General features: G+C 39.1%; 2 protein-coding genes across 3 annotated transcripts; both read left to right on the top strand.

The window, feature by feature from the left end:
• The first annotated feature begins 423 nt into the window (after positions 1–423).
• LOC145438643 (integrator complex subunit 3-like) lies at positions 424–7037 on the top strand. The gene is made up of 2 exons (XM_080315989.1): positions 424–3548; positions 4864–7037. Exons 1-2 carry the CDS (start codon positions 687–689, stop codon positions 5170–5172), a joined length of 3171 nt encoding a protein of 1056 aa, XP_080172115.1. The 5' UTR covers positions 424–686; the 3' UTR covers positions 5173–7037.
• Positions 7038–14236: 7199 nt separating this feature from the next.
• On the top strand, positions 14237–17272 carry LOC145438641 (uncharacterized). 2 transcript variants are annotated; one of them, XM_080315988.1, is made up of 2 exons: positions 14237–15175; positions 15519–15659. In XM_080315988.1, the coding sequence occupies exons 1-2, from the start codon at positions 14990–14992 to the stop codon at positions 15567–15569; spliced, it is 237 nt and encodes a 78-aa protein (XP_080172114.1). In that variant the 5' UTR covers positions 14237–14989; the 3' UTR covers positions 15570–15659. The 2 variants fall into 2 exon arrangements, with proteins under 2 accessions (XP_080172114.1, XP_080172113.1); XM_080315987.1 differs by having other exon boundaries at positions 15035–15175; positions 15519–17272.
• The last annotated feature ends 6615 nt before the right edge of the window (positions 17273–23887 follow it).

Genomic DNA, 23887 nt, shown 5'->3' with positions numbered 1-23887 from the left:
TGATGTCTTCAAAATACGGTAAAAATAGTGTTTTTTGAGGTAAATTTTTTAGGGATGATATTTAATTATGTTGTGACGTCACGAATATGAATGAAGTCATAAAGCCGAAATTTACAGGCAGCATTCCCACCTTTTTGGTGTGTTTTCTAATTCATCGTAGTAGCTTCATTCCGGAGCTAAATAGGGGCTATCCCTCCTTTGTCTTGAATGTAATGGATAGGATATTGTATTCGCAAGATTTATTTTCAATTTTTGCCTAACTATGCTACGGAGCCCTACGCTATGCGTGCGTGAAGCTTTGTGACTTGTGGTTGTAGATAAAATATTGTCACTACGGTATGGTTTGAAGTCAAACGATTGTAGAAAAGGTAGGCTATATATGATGATAAATTTGTCATTTGCCGAGTCTTCTCGTTACCTTAACCTTAATCAATGCATTCCCCGGCCTCCTATAGTTTACGATAGATTTAGTCCATAGTTTTCGCCAACATTTCCTATAACTAGTGTATTTTTTGTTGATTTAGTGTAATTCAGTTGGCCAATCTTATAGTGTTTTGTGACGAACCTCGGGTGGCAACACTGATTGCCTGGTTGCTGTTAAATTTCGACAGTCGGTTTCATTGTCGAAATCTGCAGTATTGTGATCTGTTCGAGCGTGACTCTCCGATTGAACTAAGGCTACAAGCATGGCCGAGCAACACTCCAAGACTTTGAAAATATTCACGTCAACACCCATTGACGCAAAAGACGATATCGAAGAAAGACTGGACCACTGCTTTCAGAAAATATCTCTTCTACTACCACCGCACGCTTCAGATCGTGAAAGACATGATGTACTCATGAAAGAAGTCTCAAAAGGTGCTTCTGAGCATGAAGAAGTATGTTTAGGACTGTTTGGAATGGTGCTAACAGACAGACAAATCAGCGCAAAAGCTATTCAGGATTTGATGTACGTTAACCGTGATAGTCTCGGCTCCGTTTTGGCGCGCCTCAACCAGATAATACACGAAAAATTCACAAAAGTCGAAGACAGTATCAGAGCACAAATATTGTGGTTTATGAACGAATTAATCAAGCTGAACATTCAAGGTACGGATGGTCTCTTCATGGCGTTGATGAAGCAGATTGTCGGCGGCGACACATCTCCCAAAAATATCTGGCTGGCAGAAAACATCATCGACATTTTCACGATCCACAAAACCTGGGTTGACAAATCGCCAGTTCTGATACAGATTACAATTTACACATACTTACGAATAATTCAAGATCATTTTCATCAAAGCCTCGCGTCTGTAAGACAAAAAGAAGTTAAATTCTGCGTGACAATGTTACGAGAACATTTCAACGAATGCCGGGCTATCGGACGCGATTTAGTGCGACTTCTAATGGGCGTCGCTAAAATTCCCGAGTTTGAGAAGTTTTGGGCTGACTTAATCCACAAACCGCAGTCTTTGGCTCCGAACTTCAACGGAATTTTGTCACTCGTACAAGTGCGAACGTCGAGGAAATTTTTAGCGTCACGATTAACTTCTGATATGGAAATGAAGTTTTCTCATTTAGTATGCAAAGTCAGATTCGGACATCAAAAACGTTACCAAGATTGGTTTCAGAAGCAGTATCTGTCAACGGCTGAAAGTCAATTGCTGCGAGGTGACTTGATTAGATTTATATGCGGCTGCATCCATCCTACAAACGAAATTCTGTGTTCTGATATCATTCCACGGTGGGCCGTCATTGGCTGGCTTCTGTCCACTTGTACATCGAGAGTTGCGTCATCGTATTGTTATCTAGCATTGTTTTGGGACTGGTTATTCTTCACTCCTGAAACAAATTCAGTGATGGACGTGGAAGCTGGGATATTAGTGATGTACAATAGTTTACGGAATCACCCGGCGATTACTACGACGCTTTTAGACTTTTTGTGCAGAATCGTCAAAAATTTCCACCCCCCCATGTTTGAAAAACTACGCAGCGGAGTGTCGACGGCACTGCGTACTATTCTAGAAAAACGTGTCCTCGCAACGTTAGCACCTGTGTTCGAAAACCCGAAATTTGACCCTGAATTGTTGAGTTTGATTCGTACCACGTTTCCTGAGTTTTGCTCACAGCCCGTTGAAGGCAAACCAATCGCTACAGATGCTGTCCATACTGAGGACGTAATTGGTGAAGAGCCTATGGTTATTGAAGACGAACAATATTACGATAAAAACATGAATGAAGGCTCTGAAATCGAGACTTTGAGCCAAGAAACTATCGCGATATTCAGCGACGATGAGGAAGATTCCAACAAACGCCCTGACTTGAATTTCTTCTCGTTACGTGACTCTCCCGAGTGGGAACCGCGTGATATTTCGGACGATATCGAAAAACTTGACGAAACTCTAAAAGTTTTAGTGACTCAGATGCAGACTTCTACTCAAAACGATATGGAAGAGAAATGTGAACGTGTCGAAGACATTATCGATCATTTATCATCTCTAGATGAGTTCGATAACGACCTTTGCACTCCGTTGGCGTCCTGCTTGGTGGAATTATTCTCGGATAACTTCTCACGATCTGCACTGCCTGACGATCTTTCCGAAGAATATCTCTCAGGATGCATTGAACAACCATTGTATGTTATTTTCCGTAAACTATGCCAAGGTCAAGAGGAAGATTATTTTGGGGTGTTGTTATCGTTGCTAGCTGAAATGTATACTTTACAACATCGTCTCGGATACCATTTATTGTTTTATCTTGCGGTATCCAGTCCTGTGCTTAAAGAAAAATGGATGGTGTATGATTCTTTTGCTCAATCCACTCAGCTCGCGGAAACTTACAGTTGTTTGATGATGGACACTAAGCATTGTCAGGACGATGACATTAACATGTTGATCTATTTGGTACCGCATATTTTCAAGCGTTTCCCAGAACACTGCGTCGGCAATGCTGAGTTATTAAACATGGTCGTAGCAGTGCTTGATTCGGAACAGCTACACAGATTGCAGTGTCTCGTCATGAGCGGAGAATTGGTTATGATGAAGAAAGATTCTGTGTTCAACGTACTCATGGAGAGTTTAAAATGGGAAACTTTTGAGCAGTACAGTACTTGGCAGCTTTTTATGGTTCATGAGATACCTGTAGATGTTGCTCTTCCGTTGTTAGGTAATTTGTCGCACAAAAAGCATCCGGAAGCATTATCTATGTTTCTGCAAATCTTCAGAAGTAAGAAACCCACTCTGGACATGTTGAGACACGTTACAGTGCGCCCTTGTAGAGAGAACGACAACTTTGCTTTGTCGCTGCTGAGAAACTGGGTTATTCATCATGAAATGGAATTCACCGAACAGCTTTGCTCGCTGATCAACAAAAGCAAGCCTAGAAACACGCCGCCTAGAAAAGGTTTGAGGCAGAGCGTGCGGTCTTCGCAATCTGGTTTTGTGTTCACGGCGCAGCCGACTACGTTGCAACTGCTCGGGCATTTGGAGGAATTGCGGCAAAACAACTTGCCCAAATCGTGCGGGCTGTTTCAGCAGGATTCGCTCGTCGCTGCGCTCACCAATGTGCAGGTATGCGAATATTTTTCAAACAGTTACTGCCTTGTGTGGTTGATGACTTTTTTTTATACCAGCTGAAGATGCTGACTGGGATTGTTCAGAAATAACATTTTTCTTCAAATTTTACTGGTGCACACCCTGTTTGGCTCAGTTCCAACCCGTAGAAGCGAAGTTATTTGTGTTACAAATTTTGGATTTTAAAATAATAGTAGGCCTATTTACTGTCAATTAGTAGAATTTTCCACCATAAATGCTATTTTTCTCAAGTCTAAAATTTTGTACTGCAATAAATTTGCTTCTAGGCCTTCTGGTTGGAAATGAGCCAAATTTGACATGTGTCATCCTCTTTAGACAACTAAAGAATTTCATGGCGTTGACAACAAAATTGAAAATATTCAATATTTTCTCACCATAGCTCCCCCTTCTACTGGTTGGAATTGAGCTAAATTTGGTGTGCAGTTGACAATTTTATCGAATAGAATAAAATGTTAGTTTTGAACAACCGTAACGCGTTCACTCTCAAACTGGAAATACAGAATCCCCGTCAACTGGAAATAACTACCTATCCCTCGGCAGTCAATAGTAACCTAGCTAAGAGATCTATCTACTACACAGGGCCCTATTATTTTAAATTAGCCACCTCAAAAAATTTATGAAATGCCGTATGATAGATTTTAAAACGATTTCTTGATTGCCGCCTATTATAATATTAAAAGACTGTCACCCTAGCGTTGTTATAAATATTTTTTTCAAATTTCACCAGGGACACCATAAATTGTTAGGTCGCATTGAAGAAAATGCTGTAAAGTTTGGCTCAATTTTAACCCACAGAAGCGAAGTTATTGGGGTAGAAATTTTTGGATTTGAAAAAAATAGTAGGCTATTTACGGTGGGAAATTCTATCATTTAGCTATGAAGAAAATGTCAAAGTCTATTATCTACAAAGCATAGTATTGGTCAAAGCGAGATGCAGGTATTCTAGATTGCAAAATGGTAATGTAATCCAATTTGTGAAATGTTTCTATGCTCTAATTTCAAGTTGTAAATGCTACAGGAGAACTGTAATAGTGTGAAGCGACCCAAGCTTGTTGTGTACAGACATATCTGCTATTCTCATGCTCGAGAATGAACTGTGATGTCATATAAACTGAACTTGATTCAATGTTAAAGTTTTCGCGAATTCAGTAATTCTAATTCTAATCAAATTTGGAAAAAACTGTAGCTCTAATTGTAATTCTAATCTAATTTGGAAATCTCTAAATTTTCTAGTTGTCCAGCTCTAGCTGTTTGTTTGTCACGCATTAAAGAATCTCTCCCTCTCTCTCAGACCCATTGCGACGATTCCGACAAAGCCAAATTCAGCGACCTCTTCTCCCTGGTCATCGAGGATTCCGAGGACGAAATCCCGATCAAAGAGCTTCGGCAAGGCAGGAAACGCGCGAAAGCGCCGGCCTCTCGCGCCGCCGCGGTATCCACCAATTTGAGGGCTAGGTCCGCCGCAATTACGACTATTAAAATCGACGATTCTGATTCCGGGAGTAACAGCGATTCCGACAGTGAAGCGCCCAGTAGGAAGAAGAAAAAAAGGCAAAAGGTTTCCGCATCGAAGCATAACGATTCTTCTGATAGTGATTGAAATGTTGCACTCTCGACTGTGTTGTGCAAGACTATGGCTGAGCAAAATCTAGTGTGGCCTTGATGCGATTTGGCGCCGATACCGATTAATCCAATAATCAGATTCGGTTCTCCGGTAATAAGGGTTACCATATGTCCTGTTTTAAGGGGATTTGTCCTCTTTTTTGACTTTTTTGAAAGTGTCCTCGTAGGACGCCCTTCTGTCCTCTTTTTTGAGAATTTTGGTCAAATTTACGGATAAATTCAACTGATATACTGTAAATCTGCACCGAGGTAATGCTCCGGCAGGTATTTTCTGAGCTGAGCAGGAAAGTAGACCTTATGTTTTAGTCAACCACCTGATAATGTGAAAGAAAAACTGTATTTTGGGCACTGAGCGATAAAGTTGGCCTTTTTTCAGTCAACCGAACACGAAATGGGAAAATTTACCATTTTTTCAGGATTTTCCTCCCGTTTTGCAACTCTGAAAATGCTGAAAAAGTGTCCTCTATTCAGATTTCCAAAATATGGTAACCCTACCAGCTACCATTAATATCAAGTCGATATCAAACTTTAAAAGAAGTATCGATTTCGGCCAGTAGAGGTGTAAAAATATCTGCAATTTTTGTAACGTCACTACATAATAGTAGGGAGTCGGAGAAATATAATCTGTGCAACTGTTATCGTTAAGTAACGTAAATTTCTGCTAAACACACGGGCAAGTAGCAATTACCAAGTAAAAAACTAAGTATTAAAACTGTTAAGTGGAAGTATGCTTAAACCAGGGTTGTAATGAATCGAGTCGCCATTTTTTGGTTGACTCGAGTCCATTTTTGTATTTACTCGACATGTACTCGAGTCGTTGTGCATGACTGGAACCAAGTCTTATGTCTCGACGCTTGGACGGCCAAGGCAGACATGTCATCGTAACTTAAAGTCACCACGTTATTGGTATTTCGTCTATCAGTCACAACACTATGGCTCGATATGACTCAAGTCAAAACTATAAGACTGAGATTGACTTGTGACTCGAAACCTTATGACTTGGTTGCAACCCTGGCTTAAACCGTAACCATTACAGTAGGTGCTTTGAAGAATGTGGGGTTTTGGAAACGCTCCTTTAGCTTGATGCCATATCTTTTGAATATCCGCTGAGCATTTGGGGATTACTGATATTGGTTTTATCGGTGTTTGCTCAAAAATCTGGTCGGGCTCCACCAATGTCCCCTACATTTAGCCGATGTTCAAAAGATAGATAGCTTGAAGCGCGTTTCAAAACTTCGGAGCATTTATTTGAACAGCATTGCAGCTATTGCTACGCTTGGACATGAATTTAATTGGAAAGGCTACATCTGCACACCTGTAACTCAATGAAATATGTCAATATTCTCCGACTTCCTACTACCATGCCGACTCAGCCCTATAAACAACCGCAATGTTGCATGCAGTTGTCATCCTGATGGAGCATGTCGTGAGTGTTTAAGGCTCTGAGGATTTATACAATACCTTTGCGCCTTGGGCACTACATCAATCATTGACCTTTTTATAATATGTTGCACAGCTCTCGTAACCGTTTCTAGTGTGTTCCAAAACATCTTCCGGCATACACATCGAGGTCAAGGCAAATTTCTCACTTCAAATATATTCTGGTTTTCCCCAAACAACTGCACGCTACTTTTCACTAGCTTCAAATCTGATGATCTGTTTGATTTAAACTGCTCATTTCATGTATTCATTCATTTCCGGAACCTTATCACGTCTATTGATGTTTGGCATCGTTTCAATGCTGGTCTTGTTACCGAGATTTTGAAAAAATTGTGTGTTTCCATAATACCAATGTGATTGGGTCGATATTAAATTGTCGATATTAAATTATTTTTCATTACATTAGACGTGTAGCGTGGTGCGTTTTGACTTGTCTGAAGGACTGTAGATAAACCCGACAATTTAAAGCAAGAGACGGAAATTGAAAGTGCTGTAGTATGTATTTCAGGGATAGAATCAACTCGCAGGATAAATATGCCTATTGTTCAAGAGCTTCTTGGGGGTACAGAACTTTGATACACAGGTGAGTAATGTATTATGAACCCGAATATTTTCGACTGACACTCGTCAGGGGTAATCGTCAGCAACTAGCAGAGAATGGAAAAGAACATCGTATCACCAAATATGTCGTCACCACTGGCATAAAATATCGAATAATAGAGGCATAGAGATCAATGTAAGCTCAATGTACTGTTTTAGATGACACAAGCAAGGTTGGGGCAGGGTTGTAACCAAATCACATGGCTCCGAGTCGCAAGTCAATCTCACTTTCATAGTTTTGACTCAAGTCATTTTCACTTCATCACCGAGTCAAGTCCGAATCCAAGTTATCAAGTATAGGGTCAAGTCCGAATCATGGTATTATGACTCGAGTCTAAGTCCAAGTCAATGTGTTGACTGCTCAGTTTCCAGTTAAATTCTTGTTTAACCCACTTTTTATAACTCTTGTGATATCGAATGGTTCGCATTTATAATATACTAAATCTCACTTTTCGCAGTTTCTGGTCGCAATTTCAAGAACCAGTACCAATAGACAAAATCCCAAGAGTGTGGTTACTTTACTTCTCTTCGAAATTACAATAAAATGTCGGTCTTGGCTGTCTGACTCTCGAGTCATTTCCGTATTTTGAGAAAATGACTCGAGTCAAGTCGAGTCGTCAGAAAATCGTGACTCGAGTCATTACAACCCTGAGTTGGGATATTTTAATAAAAGTCGCCTCCAGGGCACACAAATGAAGTTGTGAACGGCCTCTCCCGGCGACAAGAAATGTTAAGCTCAATGCCGACTTCCGTCCCAGACTGGTATATAAATTGTATAAATAGCGACTGTGTAATACATACTGTAGCTACTAGCTATGGAGGGGTTACCATAAATTGGAACTGGAAAGAGGACACTTTCAAAATTTTCGGACTTGCAATACAAGCATTTATTTTTCACGCAAGTTGCAGTAGAAAGTCGCATTTATTTTGTACAAAAGCTGCACTAAAAAGTTGCATTTATGGACAAGTTCCCTGAAATTATTAGAGCATGAGATACTCAAATCGATCCGTATCCAAGGCACTGTAGCAAAACTCAGTGTTGGCGACTTCAACAAAATCAATAGCCAGAAAAAATTGACCCGGTGAAAATATAATTTTCGGTGTTCTAGCCTGAATGTACGACAAATCAGAAAGGACCTTGAATTTAAACGACAGTGTAATAATCGATTGATATATTTCCATATAGTGCCAAATATTTCAAGTAAAAAGTTAGTTGCATGAAAAATCGGAATTGTCTGCACAAAGTTGCATGAAAAATCGAAAAAAGGTGTAAAAGGTTACATGGAAAAATGGAGAAAAGTTGCAATATAAGATTCCTCCAAACAGCTCAAAACACCATACCGTACTACATAACTTCCGAGTATTCAGGAAGCTGCCGGAAGCTGTAAAAAAAGTTGCAAAAACTTGCCCTTGATCATCTTCAAAGAGTTTAAAGAGAAATTTTTTATAGGACATATTAAAGTTCTTTGCAACCATCAAAATGTTCAAACCTGATCCAATCAATAGGTATGTACATGTAGAGCTAGTAGGGTAATTTGTTGGAAAACCTTATTTAAACCAGAAATTCAGCATGTTTCAAGACTACAGTAAATATTTTCGAAATGATTACAACGTCTCGCATAAAAGTCTTGATGAAAGTAGCCTATAAGCAAACAACTTGAAATACGAAAAACATGACACTTGTACACTTTTTAGCGTCCTCGCGTGACCATTAACTTTTCTTGAATTGGGGACAAATCCTAAAAGAGGACATATGGTAAGCCTACCACTTAAGTAGGCTACTTTAAAAAATAGAAAGACGATACTGACCAACTGTGCCTATGAGTTTGATGTCACCTGATATAATATAATGGGATATTCACATGTTGCGTATAGGCTTATACATTAAACCATAGAAAGCATAAATCTTACAAAGTACGGTAACACAAGTCACAACTAAATCACTTCCGATGAGAAGTAGAGAGTAAATGTGTATATACATCGATATCTACACTAAGCAAACATTTTGCAAAGTAAATGATTGACAGACGAAAAAGAATTTCATTTGCTCAACAAATATTATGACATCAGGTATTTGATGCACAGTAAGGCGATGTCAAAAAGGTGATATAGTTTTAGTCCTACCAATGTCAAAGGAACTGATGAGATGGATGTACCTCACTGTTTTGGAAATCGTGTACGAGACAGAAATTGTGATGTCAAAATTACCACTAAAACGTCAGTTGTCTGGGTGCACAAGTCTTTGGTACAACGGCACTCAAAGTTCCTGAGAGGGAAGCTTGCTACAGATTTTGGGAACCCAAGTCATATATTGCTGGACGACCTAAATGAAGATGGCTTGGAGTGGTGCATTGAATACATGTATTCTGGTGACTGCCCTCCTAAAAATTCTAGGCAGGTATCAAACTTGAAAGACATTGTCAGAACTGTAGAGGTAGCCAGTGTCTTGCAGATGGCAAGCGTCAAAGAAAAGTGTCTCGAGTTTCTACAAAAGCATTTAATAACAGCTGACAATTGCTTGGAGGCTGTCGAAGTTCTGAAAAAGTATGGCACAGAACGAAGTGTTCAAGATGCTCAACAATTTGTTCAAAACAATTTGGAGAAAGTACTTCAACTAGAGTCATTTCTCACAATCTACTACGAAGACCTTTTAACATACATATGCGGGTGTCATGCAAACGCAAAGATTTTATGGAAAGCCGTCACCTTATGGGTGGAATATTGTTCACAAAGAAAATCATATTTTTGTGATATCATAGAAGTATTACTGAGCTTGGAAATTAATTTGACGCCGGTCATCTTGGATATCTATGTCTACCCTACAACTCAGACTAAATGCAAAGATCGGATTTTAATAGAATTGAATAATTACGAGCAAAGACTAATTGACAATATGAATCCAAGCCTGAGTGTACAATTGATTAAGTTAATATCGGTTAACGAATCATTTAAAACCAGGATAAGTCACGGGTTAAGGAGAGCTGCAATTGAATATATGTCCACAAATATTGCTGAAGTTGCACATAAGATAATTCATCTAAGCTTCAATGATTTCAGAGATATTCTGCAAAGCCTTTCAGTTTCAAATTATATTCATTGGACACTAATTGTTAACTGGACACAACATGATGAGACAAGAAAGTCACAACTACTAGATCTTATACAAACAATGGATATGGAAAATGTGACACCGAGATTTATTGATGTGCACATGCGCGATTTCATAAAGTCATCAAACGATTGTCTAAACTTCGTTCTTGACCACCTTTTAAGGACAACAAAACAACGAAATACCAGTGTTTTGGCAATTTATGAGAGCAACAAGAAATTTATGACACTTCTGAACGTACACGACAATACTTATTCAAAAATAACCATTCCAGCAGTTAAGTCGACTTCGCGTATAACCTCACTTGATGGAGAACTATATCTTCACCATGCATGCACATTACTTAAATTTGCGCCAAACGGGACATGGCTACAAGTATCAGAAGTTCCCGATTACTCCCAATCATGGACTCAATTTAATGGATTGAACACCGCTGTTTTTATAGTTGGCAAACAGACAATGCTTCAATATAATTTATCATGCGGTACTAAAGTATGTCAGCATGGGTGTGGCCTTGGAAATGGATTTAGTAGTGTGTGTTCTGATTCACAGTTGTATGCAGTTGGTGGTTCAGGTACGGACAATTATGCAAGAAGTTACCATCCTTCCAATGGGTGGAGAGATCTTCCTAATATGCCAGTACGAGTCTGCAACCCAGCTATGGCTTACTACCATCAAAACTTATACGTAATCGGTGGTTATTATGCTGGAAAAAATTCAAACACAGTCACTTATTATGATGGACAAACATGGACTGTAGTGTCCAATATGTTGCGAAGAAGATCAAACTTCGCAGCTCATGTTTACAATGATAAACTCGTTGTCATTGGTGGATCTGGTGGCATGTTTGAGTCGCCAGATGATGTCGAAGAATATGACAGCAAAACAAAAATATGGAAGAGGATCGGCATGATCGACGCAACAAAAGATATTGTGTCGTTAGGTACATTAATCATCGACCAGGAGTCAATTTCTTTCATGCCTTGTCAGAAAGAAGAACCACCTCACTTTTCAGTTAGTGGTAGAATCATGACGTGAGTGGCGCCATACAAGATCATTGGCTGCTGCACAAAGAACCAGGGCTGCAATGACTCGAATTGCGATTTTTTGGTGACTCGACTTGACTCGAGTAGTTTTCTCAAAATACGGAAAATGACTCGGAGTGTAGTCGAGTAATGGCGTATGACTCGGACCAAGACGTATGACCCAAGACTCGGACGGCCAAGACAGACATTTCATTGTAATTTCAAGAAATAGTAAAGTGACAATACTATTGGTATTTCGTCTATTAGTACTTGAAAATGTGACCAAAATCTGTTAAAATTGGGGAAAATCATCGATATAACCAAGGAGACTTGTAAAAAGTGGGACTTTAACTCGAAACTGAACAGTCAACACAATGACTTGGACTCGACCCCCTGCTCGCTGACTTGAACTTGAGTCGGTGGGGAATTGACAATGACTCGAGTCAAAACTATAAAAGTGAGATTGATATGTGACTTGTTTACAACCCTGCAAAGAACAGACTATAAGTCCGCAAGTTCTGGATGATTATGATTTCATACTCACTTTGATATGCAGTCAAGACACTTACGATGAAATGATGAATTCCTAGAATATTTTAGGACCTTCAAAAATCGCCTGATCAGAATTCTGAATACTGATGCATCTACATATGATGACCAAGCAAAATAATCGACTGGAGAAATAGTATGATATGAAACATTGATCACTTAATTTTATGAATCAGTTAATGTTCTACTTACTGTGATGTAATGCTGAAACATAACAAAAGTGATTATTATTAGTTGCATATAAACATGATATTTTGATGGTTATTGTTTGTGGTGGTGATTTTTTTTCACGGGTCAATATAATGGTCAGTATTGAAGTACTCCACTCTTTCAGAGCGTTCAAGTAGGTTCGGTGAATTCCAGCACTCCTGAAATGTTTTTTACAGACTACTTCCATTTTTACTCAACAGTTTTTAGGCAAAAAAGTTTGAGGATAATTTTGGATCACTTTCACAAGTGAAATCAGTACAACAACTAGACAAAGGAGCCCTCAATCACGGTCAAAATATCTTTGAAATTTCACTGAATCGCAGTGATTATACGTTAGATGCACTCTGAAATTTGGAAAGTAGTTGCCTTCGCTTCACTGCTAAAATTATATTACATCTTGACCAAATCTACTTTTCAGAACCACTGACTTGACTACTTTTGAGACCTCTGTTTTCTTCTTCCACTTGATGTAGTCTTTGTCTTGGAAATTATTACTTCTACTTGTAATTGGGTATAGATTTATGGTGATACTTCTATTTGAAAGTAACACTAATTGTTTTGACCGCCTCTAATAATGACAATAGTGTATTCTTGAAAGTCTTCGGGACATCGACTGTATTGAATCGATTTGTATGCATTTGTAAGGATAGGCCTATATGACTTACAAGACTGCTGTTTGTTGCTGAAATTGGTCACCGAGTGACTATTCAAGGTAAAATAAAGTAGACAGATGAAATATTTTGAAGGTCTAAAATTGGCAGAACCATCTCTGATTTTTGTCGGTCAATCCAATCCGCCTGTGACAATACTTGAAATTGCAAGATGAATCTTGTAACTAACATAGGATGAATAATGGCGCTACAAATCGTTGCAATTGAAATACTATATCCTGCTACTGTAATATGTGGGTCATACCGCATTGGCGTTGTGAGTATTGTAACCATATCCAATGTATCCAGTATTTTTTGCTTGATCAATTTGAAAAGGTGTGACTGAAGAAGTGGAAGTAGTCATAAACACAAGAAAAAAATCGACTTGGGTACTTCGATCAGGGTTGTAGCCAAGGCTCTGAGTCACAAGTCAATCTTACTTTTATCGTTTCGACTCCAGTCAAGTGGAGTCGTTTACAATTCACCACTGAGCCCAAGTCAGCGAGCAAAGGGTTGAGTTCAAGTCATGGTATTATGACTCGAGTCGTAGTCCAAGTCATTGTGTTGACTGCCCAGTTTCCAGTTAAAGTTTTGTTAAACCCACTTTTTACGACCCTGTTTGGTGATATCGAATGATTCGCATTTATAATATACTAATTTCCCTTACTTTTATCAGTTTCTGGTCGCATTTTCAAGTACCAGTACCAAAGACGAAATCGCAAAAATATGGTGACTTTACTAAATACTATTCTTCAAAATTACAAGTCGAGTCATCAGAAAATCGTGACTCGAGTCGAGTCATGACTAGAGTCATTGCAACCCTGACTTCTATGAAGCAGGTGCAATTTGATATTGAATGTCTCAGCTTTTATGACTTGAGCCTGACTAATCATTAGACATTGAGACACATTGCAATACCAACAGTTGCATATACTTCCCACATAGCATTCTATAGTGTTCTATCATCTATCCATCAAATACGGTACCGCTGAGCTTGTTGAGATTGCGTCACATATCTAAACACAAGATTGGGTGTTGTCTCAACTCAATTCAATTTAATTGCTAATATTTTCATCATTTCAATACACCGCAAGACTGCGATACAATGAAAGATAGGAAGGTGTCGAAACGACTTGGAGTAGTCTTCGATATCAAACACCCACCTGGCCTAGGCAATATAAAAAAGCAGGCATGCACACTGAATGAAAAGTAAAGAAAGATAATATAAAAGGACAAGTAATAAAAAAGGTGGCATATGTCAGAAGGCAAGATTGATGTGTCAGGTCGTGGTCAAGTAAAATAGAGGGCTAACTAGTCATGATTCAGTAGAAATTTTGTATTTTGACTTGAATGTGGACATGCTCGATGACTGTCGGATAGCCGGCGAGAGACTGTTCCACAAATAAGGTTCGACATATTTGATGGAGCTATGGTCTTTTTCGTCCACCATATGATAGTAGGACCTAGGACGACATAGACGCGCGTGTGTCGTACTTAAGAACTTTTGATACCGAAGTAAAGAAGTCATTGAAGTTTTCGGGGCAGTGGCCGCAGTGGAACTGATACATAAACGTGGAAATTTCTAGTTTCCGTATATCTTTTATGTTTAGGACACCGAATCTTTTGAGTAGTGATTTGTTGGACACAAATCCTGGTACCTCTGGGACCCTATTGTTGTTTCAGATCAGGAACTCGCCAGATTGTGGTCCCCTCACTTTATTATACAGTCCATTATCATTTCATCTCAGTCTAATTCGCAAATAGGGCACAGATACAATGAAAAGTGGTCATACAAATTCTGCAATTATAAAACTTGGAATATATACCATTCTGAGTACTATGATGCTTCAATCGTAACCCACTAAGAAATATTTCCTGTGTTGACTTCGAGCAAACAAAATGTGTTTGCAAATTGATAGCCCGTGACTGCAATTTCAACTAGAAAATGAGAGGGTTTCCTCAAAATAGCAGTCAGAAATACTCTAAGGAGCAGCTTTTACTGGTGAAAACTAACAGGAGCCAGGAATTTGTTATTTACATAACAGCCGCTTGGTATTTACCTAGTAGCCGACTGATACCTTACTCTGATTTCCTTTAGAGTTGATGTAAGTCAAAACTGGTTGTATACAAAAGAAATTCCGCTTATTCATTCCTCTGTTTAGTCCGGTAAAGTACACATAACTTTTCAGTGTAACATCTGATATTTTCGAAATGGCAAAGGAAAATTATGGTTTTGAATTGGACCAAACTGAAATCGGGGCGTTCACCAAGAACCAGGACTGCGATTTTGAAATCGTCATAGGTGAATCGGTTTTCAAAACTCACAAAGATCTACTGAAGACTCAATCTGGATATTTCAGGAGAAAATTGGAAGGTGACTACTCTCACAGCTGCGAGGTGATGAATAATTTGGACGAAAATGCTATGGAATGGTGTATCGAACAAATGTACTCATGCCCGTCTGAACAGTATCCATATACTGATATGACATCCCTAACCAAAATACTACAAGTCACGAAAATGCTTGAAATGAAGTTTGTTGAAGGGAGATTTCTCAGACTTTGTCGTGCAAACATAAAGGTCAATGATTATTTAGAGGCAATTGAGATATTCAGAATGCATGGTTCACAGGACTTCAGCAAAGAGGTTCAGAAATTGGTCAAAAGTAACCTCCGCGATGTCATAGAACAACAGGCATTTCTGACAGTGAATGAAAAAGACTTCTTTTACTACATAACAGATTCGAATTCACCACCAATCGTCTTGTGGAGAGCTATCAATGCTTGGATAGGATTTGCGGCGTCTCGGAAAAGGCATTTCCATTCAGCACTCGACAGAATTCTCAACAGTGCAACGGATATCATGCCAATCTTACACGAACTTCTACAGCACCCGCAAGTTTTAGAGGAGCAACCTTGCAGAGATCGAATCATGTCAGAAATAATATCCCGACAAGAACAAATTTTAAAAGGGCTCAATGTGGATAATAGTATACAGATATTAAAAGCATTTAGACTAAAATCATTTCCCACTCATAATCCCGCAAATATGAGCAGCTTTGCAATAAGTTTTCTAGCCCGGAAATTCGAAAGTTCAAACTATCCCTGTTGCGATGAGCTTGACTTTGTAGATTTTAAGCAAGTATTATCAGCAGTAAAACGGAAAGACACTAATGAATCTAAGTGGAAAGCAATCATAAGTTGGGCGAAATGTGAAAATACACGTCAAAATCATATTGTGGAATTGATTAATACGATGGATTTTGAAAAGTTGGAAAGCAAATTTATTTCAGAAGTGATGGAACATGATGAGATAGTAAGATCTTCAGAAGCATGTCGTGATTTTATACAGAAATTGCATGTAAAATCATCCGTCAGTAGAAAATGGATAAATGAGAAAAAGAAGCTAGCAATGTTCGACGATGGTACCAGCATGTTAACTCTTCTTGATACTGCGAATAATACTCACTCGAAAATGCGTGCTCCGCTACGCGAATCAACTACAAGAATAGCATCTCTCGATGGGGAACTATACCTACAAAATGGAGATAAAATATACAAACTTTCAACAGATGGTTCATGGGCTCTACTGCTTACTCATCACGACTATTCAAAGTTGTGGATACAGTTTATCACGTTTTCCAATAAACTTGTGATTATATCTAAACAAAACACTGTTGTTTACAATCCCATAGAAAATACAGTGGAAAATGTTGAAGGCTGTATGCTGGGCAAGGGATTCGGCTGCACGTCGTCAGACCAGTGCATGTACTCAGTGGGTGGTTTTAATACCTCGAGCACTGCAAAAGAATATACAACAAAAATGAAATGGGTCGATCTACCCGCAATGCCTGTGCTGGTATCTGAACCGGCAACAGCTTACTATAAAGACAAATTGTATGTCATGGGAGGAACATATATCGGCGTGAACTCAAGTTCAGTAACATTTTTCGCAAATAATGCATGGACAATGACAGCGCCAATGCTCAGTAGAAGATCTAAATGTAGTGCAGTGGTGCATGATGACAAGTTGCTAGTCTTTGGGGGAGCCAGCGGCTTGTTTAAGAAATGCGATAAGATCGAGGAGTATGAATCTGATTCAGATATCTGGGATGAGATTGCTGTGGCGGAAGTAACAAAAGGTATCATCTCACTTGCTACATGCCATATAGAAGAGGACAGTATAATCTTCACACCTAGAGAATTCGTGACAACATCAGAATTTAGTGTGATAGACACTACAGCTGTTTAAATTTACAATTTCTCCATGTATACATAGATGCATCCGGTGTATTACTATTCATACAAGCCATATCTTTGGTGGTGTTACTCAATTCACTAGACCAACTCATTATTAATTTGATATGATATTGCCAACTAAAGCTACTGACTTGGACCACAAAGTATTGAACGACAAGCCTTTGATAAAACATCCAAACTGACTATTCCTACACATAATATTGTTTGGGCCAAGTACAGTCAACTATGCTCCACTTAATTCAGATACCGGAAGGCCTGAACAACCGCTGTATTCGGTCAAGATGCTCGGGAAAGGAACAAAAGTCACATTGTATTTGAAAAGCTGTGGTTAATTCGGACATAGTCTCTCAATTTCTATCCTTTGGTTATGACGAAATAAGCAGTACTTCATTCATTTTAACACAGAATGAGTGATTATGGTGAAACTAAGATGATCCATGCAGTAACAATCGCCAATTATTCATATAATGCCTTGCCAGCATCATAGTCGCTCTTATTTTGACAAAATTACGTCCATCTTTTAGAACAGAATGGTACAGAAAAGGTCAAAAGATATACAACGACCTGTAGATTTATGGCTACTGCTGTTGAATCAAATGCAGCATCATCATACAGTTATTCAAACTTCACTTGACGCCCTATTCAAGCAACAGCCGCAGCATAAACGTAGGTTACTGGACAGCGGAAGCACGATGTTTTGCGGATTTAGCCTTCGATAAGTGATGATAATTTTCTGCCCCGCTAAAAGCCTTTTTGATTTTATATTTCCACTGTTTCGTAGTGTAGATTTATCAAGTGAAAATACCGTTTCAGCCTTTCTTGCATGGCTTACTACTATATTTGCAGAATAACTGTAATGTTTAACCCTAAATGTGTCAATTACACAGTAATACAGTAAGCCTATACCAGTGGTTCTCAACCTTTTTTTCCTCCAGCTCCCTTTTTCAAAAATTGCCTAGGTCTGGCGGACTACTCCCAAGTTATTAACTTTAAGACGAGTAGATTCCAAACAAAGCAACCCATGTTATATAACATTTATGTGAGATCGTGGATCACAACACTAATCAGTATAATCCTTCAAGATACGATGAAGAAATCTTCTGACAATTTAATCTCAATTTCGAAACCCTGTACGCTGCAGGATACCATTATACTTAGTTCGAAACACTTTGTAGAAAATAACCCGAGATAGCGTGACTGGAGTGTTTTAACAGGGACCTGGTGTTCGAAACGTACGCGCAATTCATTTTATATGAATTATAATGAACCAGCACTGCATTCATGGGAACATGTCGATATATTTCACGCTTCTCGTGACGAAAAATTCCAAGATTCGACAGATTTTGTCGAATGCTATTTTGCAATGGAAACTCTGCAGAGTTCTCATGGGATATATAGAACTGTTGTTCTACTATCTAATCATATGTCCCTACTACACATTCTATTGCGACGCCATTATTCTTCAGCGCCCTCATACCGACCCCAGCGCCCCCATATCGGCCCCTGAGCATTTTCACCCTCTTCTGAATCCAAATCGCCCCCTGGGGGGCTCTGGAGCTCAGGTTAAGTACCACTGGCCTATACAGTATCTGTTGAATCACTTGATATCGCAATTATGTACATACAACTATCTTGACGGTATAACTCTAGTACCGTACGTTTTATGCGATCAGTGCCAATTACTGCAGTATAGCGCACCTGTAATCCATTTATTATGCAACAGTACAGTATTTCTTCCGCATTGCCTGCCTTTATTAATGACCATGAAACGAACAATTGATTCTCCACCTAATTTGGACAAAGTGGTTCCACCTCTTGATTCCTTCGAGCGTGAGCGGAACCAAAATGTCCTTAAGCGAAATTTACTGTATAATAATTATGTTGCCTGTACTCAAGTTAATATTACAATTTATAAAGTTATATGTTTATGTTTGGTGATTTGCAATAATTTACGCGTAAAGGATGCTGACTTGATGAGTGGAATAAAGTACATCAACATTTTACAAGGCAGGAAAATTATTTGTATATATATTACCACACAGAGTATGGAAGTTCATGCAATTTCTACTTAAAATTACCAAAATTTAAACAAGTTAATTCAATCATTAGTTTTTTTGATATGTGCTCGTATACAACAGGTGACTCATGCTCTGAAGGGATGCATACTCAATACGCTTGTTCGTACCAAGTATGGCAAATCATGTATGCATAGTTAATGATTAACTCAATCTTCCGTGTGATAATAATAGGATAATAGGCAGAGCAATCTCTAGATGGTAGAAATGAGCTGGTATTCGCATGTTCAAGTTTCAAGTCTACAGCTTCTGAATAATACTGACCTAATGATACAACCAGCTGCAGTTTCTAGATGGAAGAAAAAAGCGGAAGCAGTGCAGAGTTAAGTAGAAACAAGAACTGTGACATTGACATCATCGTTGGTGAATCTGTGTTCATTACACATAAAGTTTTACTGGATAGGTACTCCTTGTACTTTCATGAGAAGCTTAAAAAGGAATATGAGTTCGAACAAACAGTTCAGCTGCATACAAGTGAAGTTGGAATGGAGTGGTGCCTTGAGTATATGTATTCAAACTCATGTCCACCAGATAAACATAGGGACAATGAAGATACTACCGTACTAAAAGAGGTGCTACAGACATCACATTTACTCAGGATCCATGAGGTACAAACCAAAATCCAGGATCTTATCTTAAGACAAATGAAAGATTCAGATGGACTGGAAATTTTGAAATTTCTGAGAGAATATGGAACCGATTCATTTATTGAAAAAGCCAGAGAGTTTGTCAAGGACAATATCCATGTAGCCATGAACCAGGAAGAATTTGCGGAGATTGGTTCAGATGATTTCCTTTACTACATTCAGGGATCGGAGGTATCCCTGGAAAGTACGTGGAAGGGAATTGACTCATGGATGAGATTTCACAAAGAGCGGAAAAGTATTTTTTATAAAGCTCTTGATATCATGTTACATACCAAAAAAGATATTACTCCTGTGGGCCTACTAGTGGATGTTTTTAAAAGTGATTATGTTCAGAATGACCAGCAATGCCAAAGACGTGTCTTGCGAGAGCTGGAATCCCGGAGAAAGACGATGATTGATACACTCGATACAAATTCCAGTATTCAACTCCTGGCGGTGTTGAAGGGTGCATGTTATAGCGGTGAATTACTAAGTTTAAAGAAAGCTGCAGTTTGGCAAATAGCAGGAAATATGATGTCAAATGCTGACTATCACAAGTTGGAATCTGAAGACTTCTTAGAGATACTAGATGCTGCAGGTTCAATGGCTACAGCTGAACAAATATGGAATGTGACAAAAAAATGGATTGAATTCGAAACAATTCGTAAAAAATTTTTAGTCGATGCACTCAAAGCATTGTTAAGTAAAGGCGACATCACGTCAATACTTTTCGATCTTTTTGAATATCCTCTAATCAAAGAAGACCAAAAGTGCAAAGAATGTCTTTTACATACTGTGGAGGCTCACGAAAAAAAATTAAGTGAAGAGCTTGATGCCGATCTAAGCATCAAGTTGCTCTGTTTATTTAAAACAAATGATTGTTCGCAAGAAAAATTTTCGAATTTAAGAAAAGCAGTAATTCAAGTTTTGGTGCGAAACATCAAGGAAACAGCCATTGACTACCGAGAGTTAGACTTTGAAGATTTCTACAAAATCTTGCAAGGAAACAATCCTACAATTACCAATAGAGATAAATGGGCAAGGATGGTACCATGGAAAAAGCACAGCGAATCCCGGATTACAAATCAAGATAAATGGAAAAGGATTGTACCGTGGATGAAGCACAAAAAATCCCGTGAGTGTCACGCGCGTGCTTTGATCAAGACAATGGATCCAACAGAATTAAATAGCGAATTCATCTCAAACTCTATGATACTAGAACCATTTGTCAAGTCTTCTAGAGAGTGCTTGCATTATCTGGTAGATCCACAGTTAGACAATGCAGTACGGCCCTGGAATGAGGAACATGCCGAAGGTGATAATTCAACTTCCACAATAGCAATTTTAAATGATAGCACGCCTAAACTGTCACTTGTAAACCCTGGAAAAAAGGAACAAGCAAATGTTACCATACCTTATGTGAGCTCATGCGCAAGAATTGCATCACTCTGTGGTGATCTCTACATTCTTTGTGACAAGGAACTGTTTCAATTAAAACAAGATGGCTCATGGAAAAGCATACTGCAACATTTGAAATACTCAGATTCTTGGGTTCAATTTATTGCCTTTGAAGATAAACTCGCTATCATTACAAAGAACACCACCATGATATGTTCCCCAACTGATAATGATGTCAAAGATTATGCTGGATGTGGGCTTGGAAATGGATTCAGTAGTGCGGGGTCACATGACCGCATGTTTGCAGTGGGAGGGAAGTTATCTGGTGACAAAGCAAAACAATATTCATCATCTGATAAGAAATGGAACAACTTGCCAAATATGCCTATGCTGGGATCCTACTCCGCTTCAGTATACTACCGGGAAAAATTGTATGTGATGGGAGGGAGATGGTTTCGTATCAGATCAAATTCAGTTATATGTCTAGATGGAACAACCTGGATAAAGATGAATTCAATGATTCACAGTAGATCGAGATTCGCAGCAGTGGTGTATCATGATAAAATATTAGTCCTTGGCGGGACAGTAGAACTGTTCAAAAGGACGGAATCAGTAGAAGAATATTCCGCAGAACAGTGGAAAGAAGCTGGTCATACAGAGCCATTGAATGGTAATATATCACTCGCGCAATGCCAAATCAGCGAAAGTGATATTCAATTCAAAGCGGGAGATTACGGCATCAATATAACATCTCTATGCCAAATTAATACGACACGCACGTAGAAAACGACGCGAATCCAACAAAATTAATGGAAAGATATTGAATACTGCTACCAAGTCACATAACATATCGAAGTCGCCCATTCTCCAACAACTTTTCTGAGTGTAAAATATCAAAATTTGTGTTGTTTTTACTCAAGTTTTATATGACAATATAATAAAGTTACTTGATCACCCTGGTCAGTGGTCAACACATATTTTTAGGCAGACGAAGTAAGATTGGTTTTAGGGGTTACGAAGGGCACTCATTCCGACTATGGCCTTAGTTTTACTAAAATTGGCTCTGGTTTAGTAGATAAATACAGAGCGAGATAGTGCAATGGTTATGCGTCCGGCTTCTCGATTGGTAGGTTGTGGGTTCGATCCCTGGACGTGTCATACCAAAGACTCGAAAATTGGTATCCGCAGTTATCCTGCTAGGCGTTCGGAAATCACGGATAGCATTGAGGAGAAAAAAACGGGGGCTCAGACTAGATGACCTCACGGCCGTGTCGCAACTCCGTCGTCAAAACATCTCTATGGTGCAGGCGAAAAAGAATATCATATCTTTCTCTATAATCCAAGGGGGTATTTTGACAAAAATCTCATATTCTCACTCTATAGACTAGCTCAGGGGTGGGCAATTTATTTTACTCCTCGTGCCAAATGAGAAGTACCGTAATTTTCCAAGTACAGTACACCCCCATGTATAATACGCACCCCTAAAATAGCATGTATATTCTGGGAAAAAGCATGTACCCATGTATAGTACGCTCCCTGCATTTCAGTACATGAATAGTTCCGATTTCGTATACGATGTCATTCTGTTTTGCGATGTCACTCTTGAACAATCATTACACAACGATCGCTAATCATTATACAATTAGTGGGATTGTCTTTAAACAATAGTAGATAGCAGCCTGCGAGGCGGGCGGCGCGATAGTTCAGGCTAGCGACACGACATCTTGAGCACGAGGAGACCTTTTACAGATGCGATTGCTAATCATTATACAATATACGGTATTGTCTCTAAACGATAGTAGATAGCAGCCAAAGCCTGCGAGGCCGGCGGCGAGTTAGTTTAGGCCAACGAACTGACATCTTGAGCATGATGCCTATTACAGATGCGATTGCACCTAGGCTAAAGGTTATGTCATGTGCAACAGGTCTGTTGGAGATGCGACTGATTACGCAAGCGATTATATCTTGCGCACATGGCTTCTTGTGTATGTATAAATTGCGTATGCGATTGTTCGGGCCTGTCGTTGACGCGATGAATTGGCGAGAATTGCCGCGCGCGAGTGTCTATTAGTGACCTAATTTCGCTCGCGTACAAACGGCAAACCAACTCAGCAGGAGATAGCGTGCTTTTGCACACGACTCTCGTTAGTTGGATACACGCTTCCCACTAAAGTGATGCGCGATTGGAAACAAACATGAAGATAGGTGTGATTTCAAGTTTTTTATCGAGGGAGATTTTTTTCAAGCGTGTTGTTCCCATGTATAATACGCACCCCCCGATTTTAGGGCAAAAAATCGTGAAAATTTTGCGCATTATACATGGAAAATTGCAGTACTACACATCCTATACCATTAGGCTTACCATATTTTGGAAATCTAAAAAGAGGACACTTTTTCAGAAATTTGAGACTTGCAAAACCGAAGCAGAATTCTCAAAAACCGGTGAATTTCCCACTTTGCGACCGGTTGACTAAAAAAAATAAGGTCAAATTTCCGCTCGGAGCTCAAAATAGCGTTTTTCGCTCCGAAATACCCTCCGGAGCGTCACTTCTGTGCTCATTTACGGCATATCTGTCGCAATTGGCTCTGAATCTGACCTAAATTTTCAAAAAAGAGGACAAAATCTCAAAAAAGAGGACAAAAGGGCGTACTCCGAGGACACTTTCAAAAAAGTCAAAAAAGAGGACAAATCCTCTTAAAAGAGGCGTATGGTAAGCCTATATACCATATATTAAGCTGTGAAATTTCTAG

This window comes from Botryllus schlosseri, chromosome 5 (genome assembly GCF_051294905.1).
Source record: "Botryllus schlosseri isolate E-star chromosome 5, Bs_hap1, whole genome shotgun sequence".
NCBI lineage: Eukaryota > Metazoa > Chordata > Ascidiacea > Stolidobranchia > Styelidae > Botryllus > Botryllus schlosseri.
The sequence above is the reverse complement of the archived record's forward strand: the minus strand, read 5'-3'. Positions and strand labels throughout refer to the sequence as shown.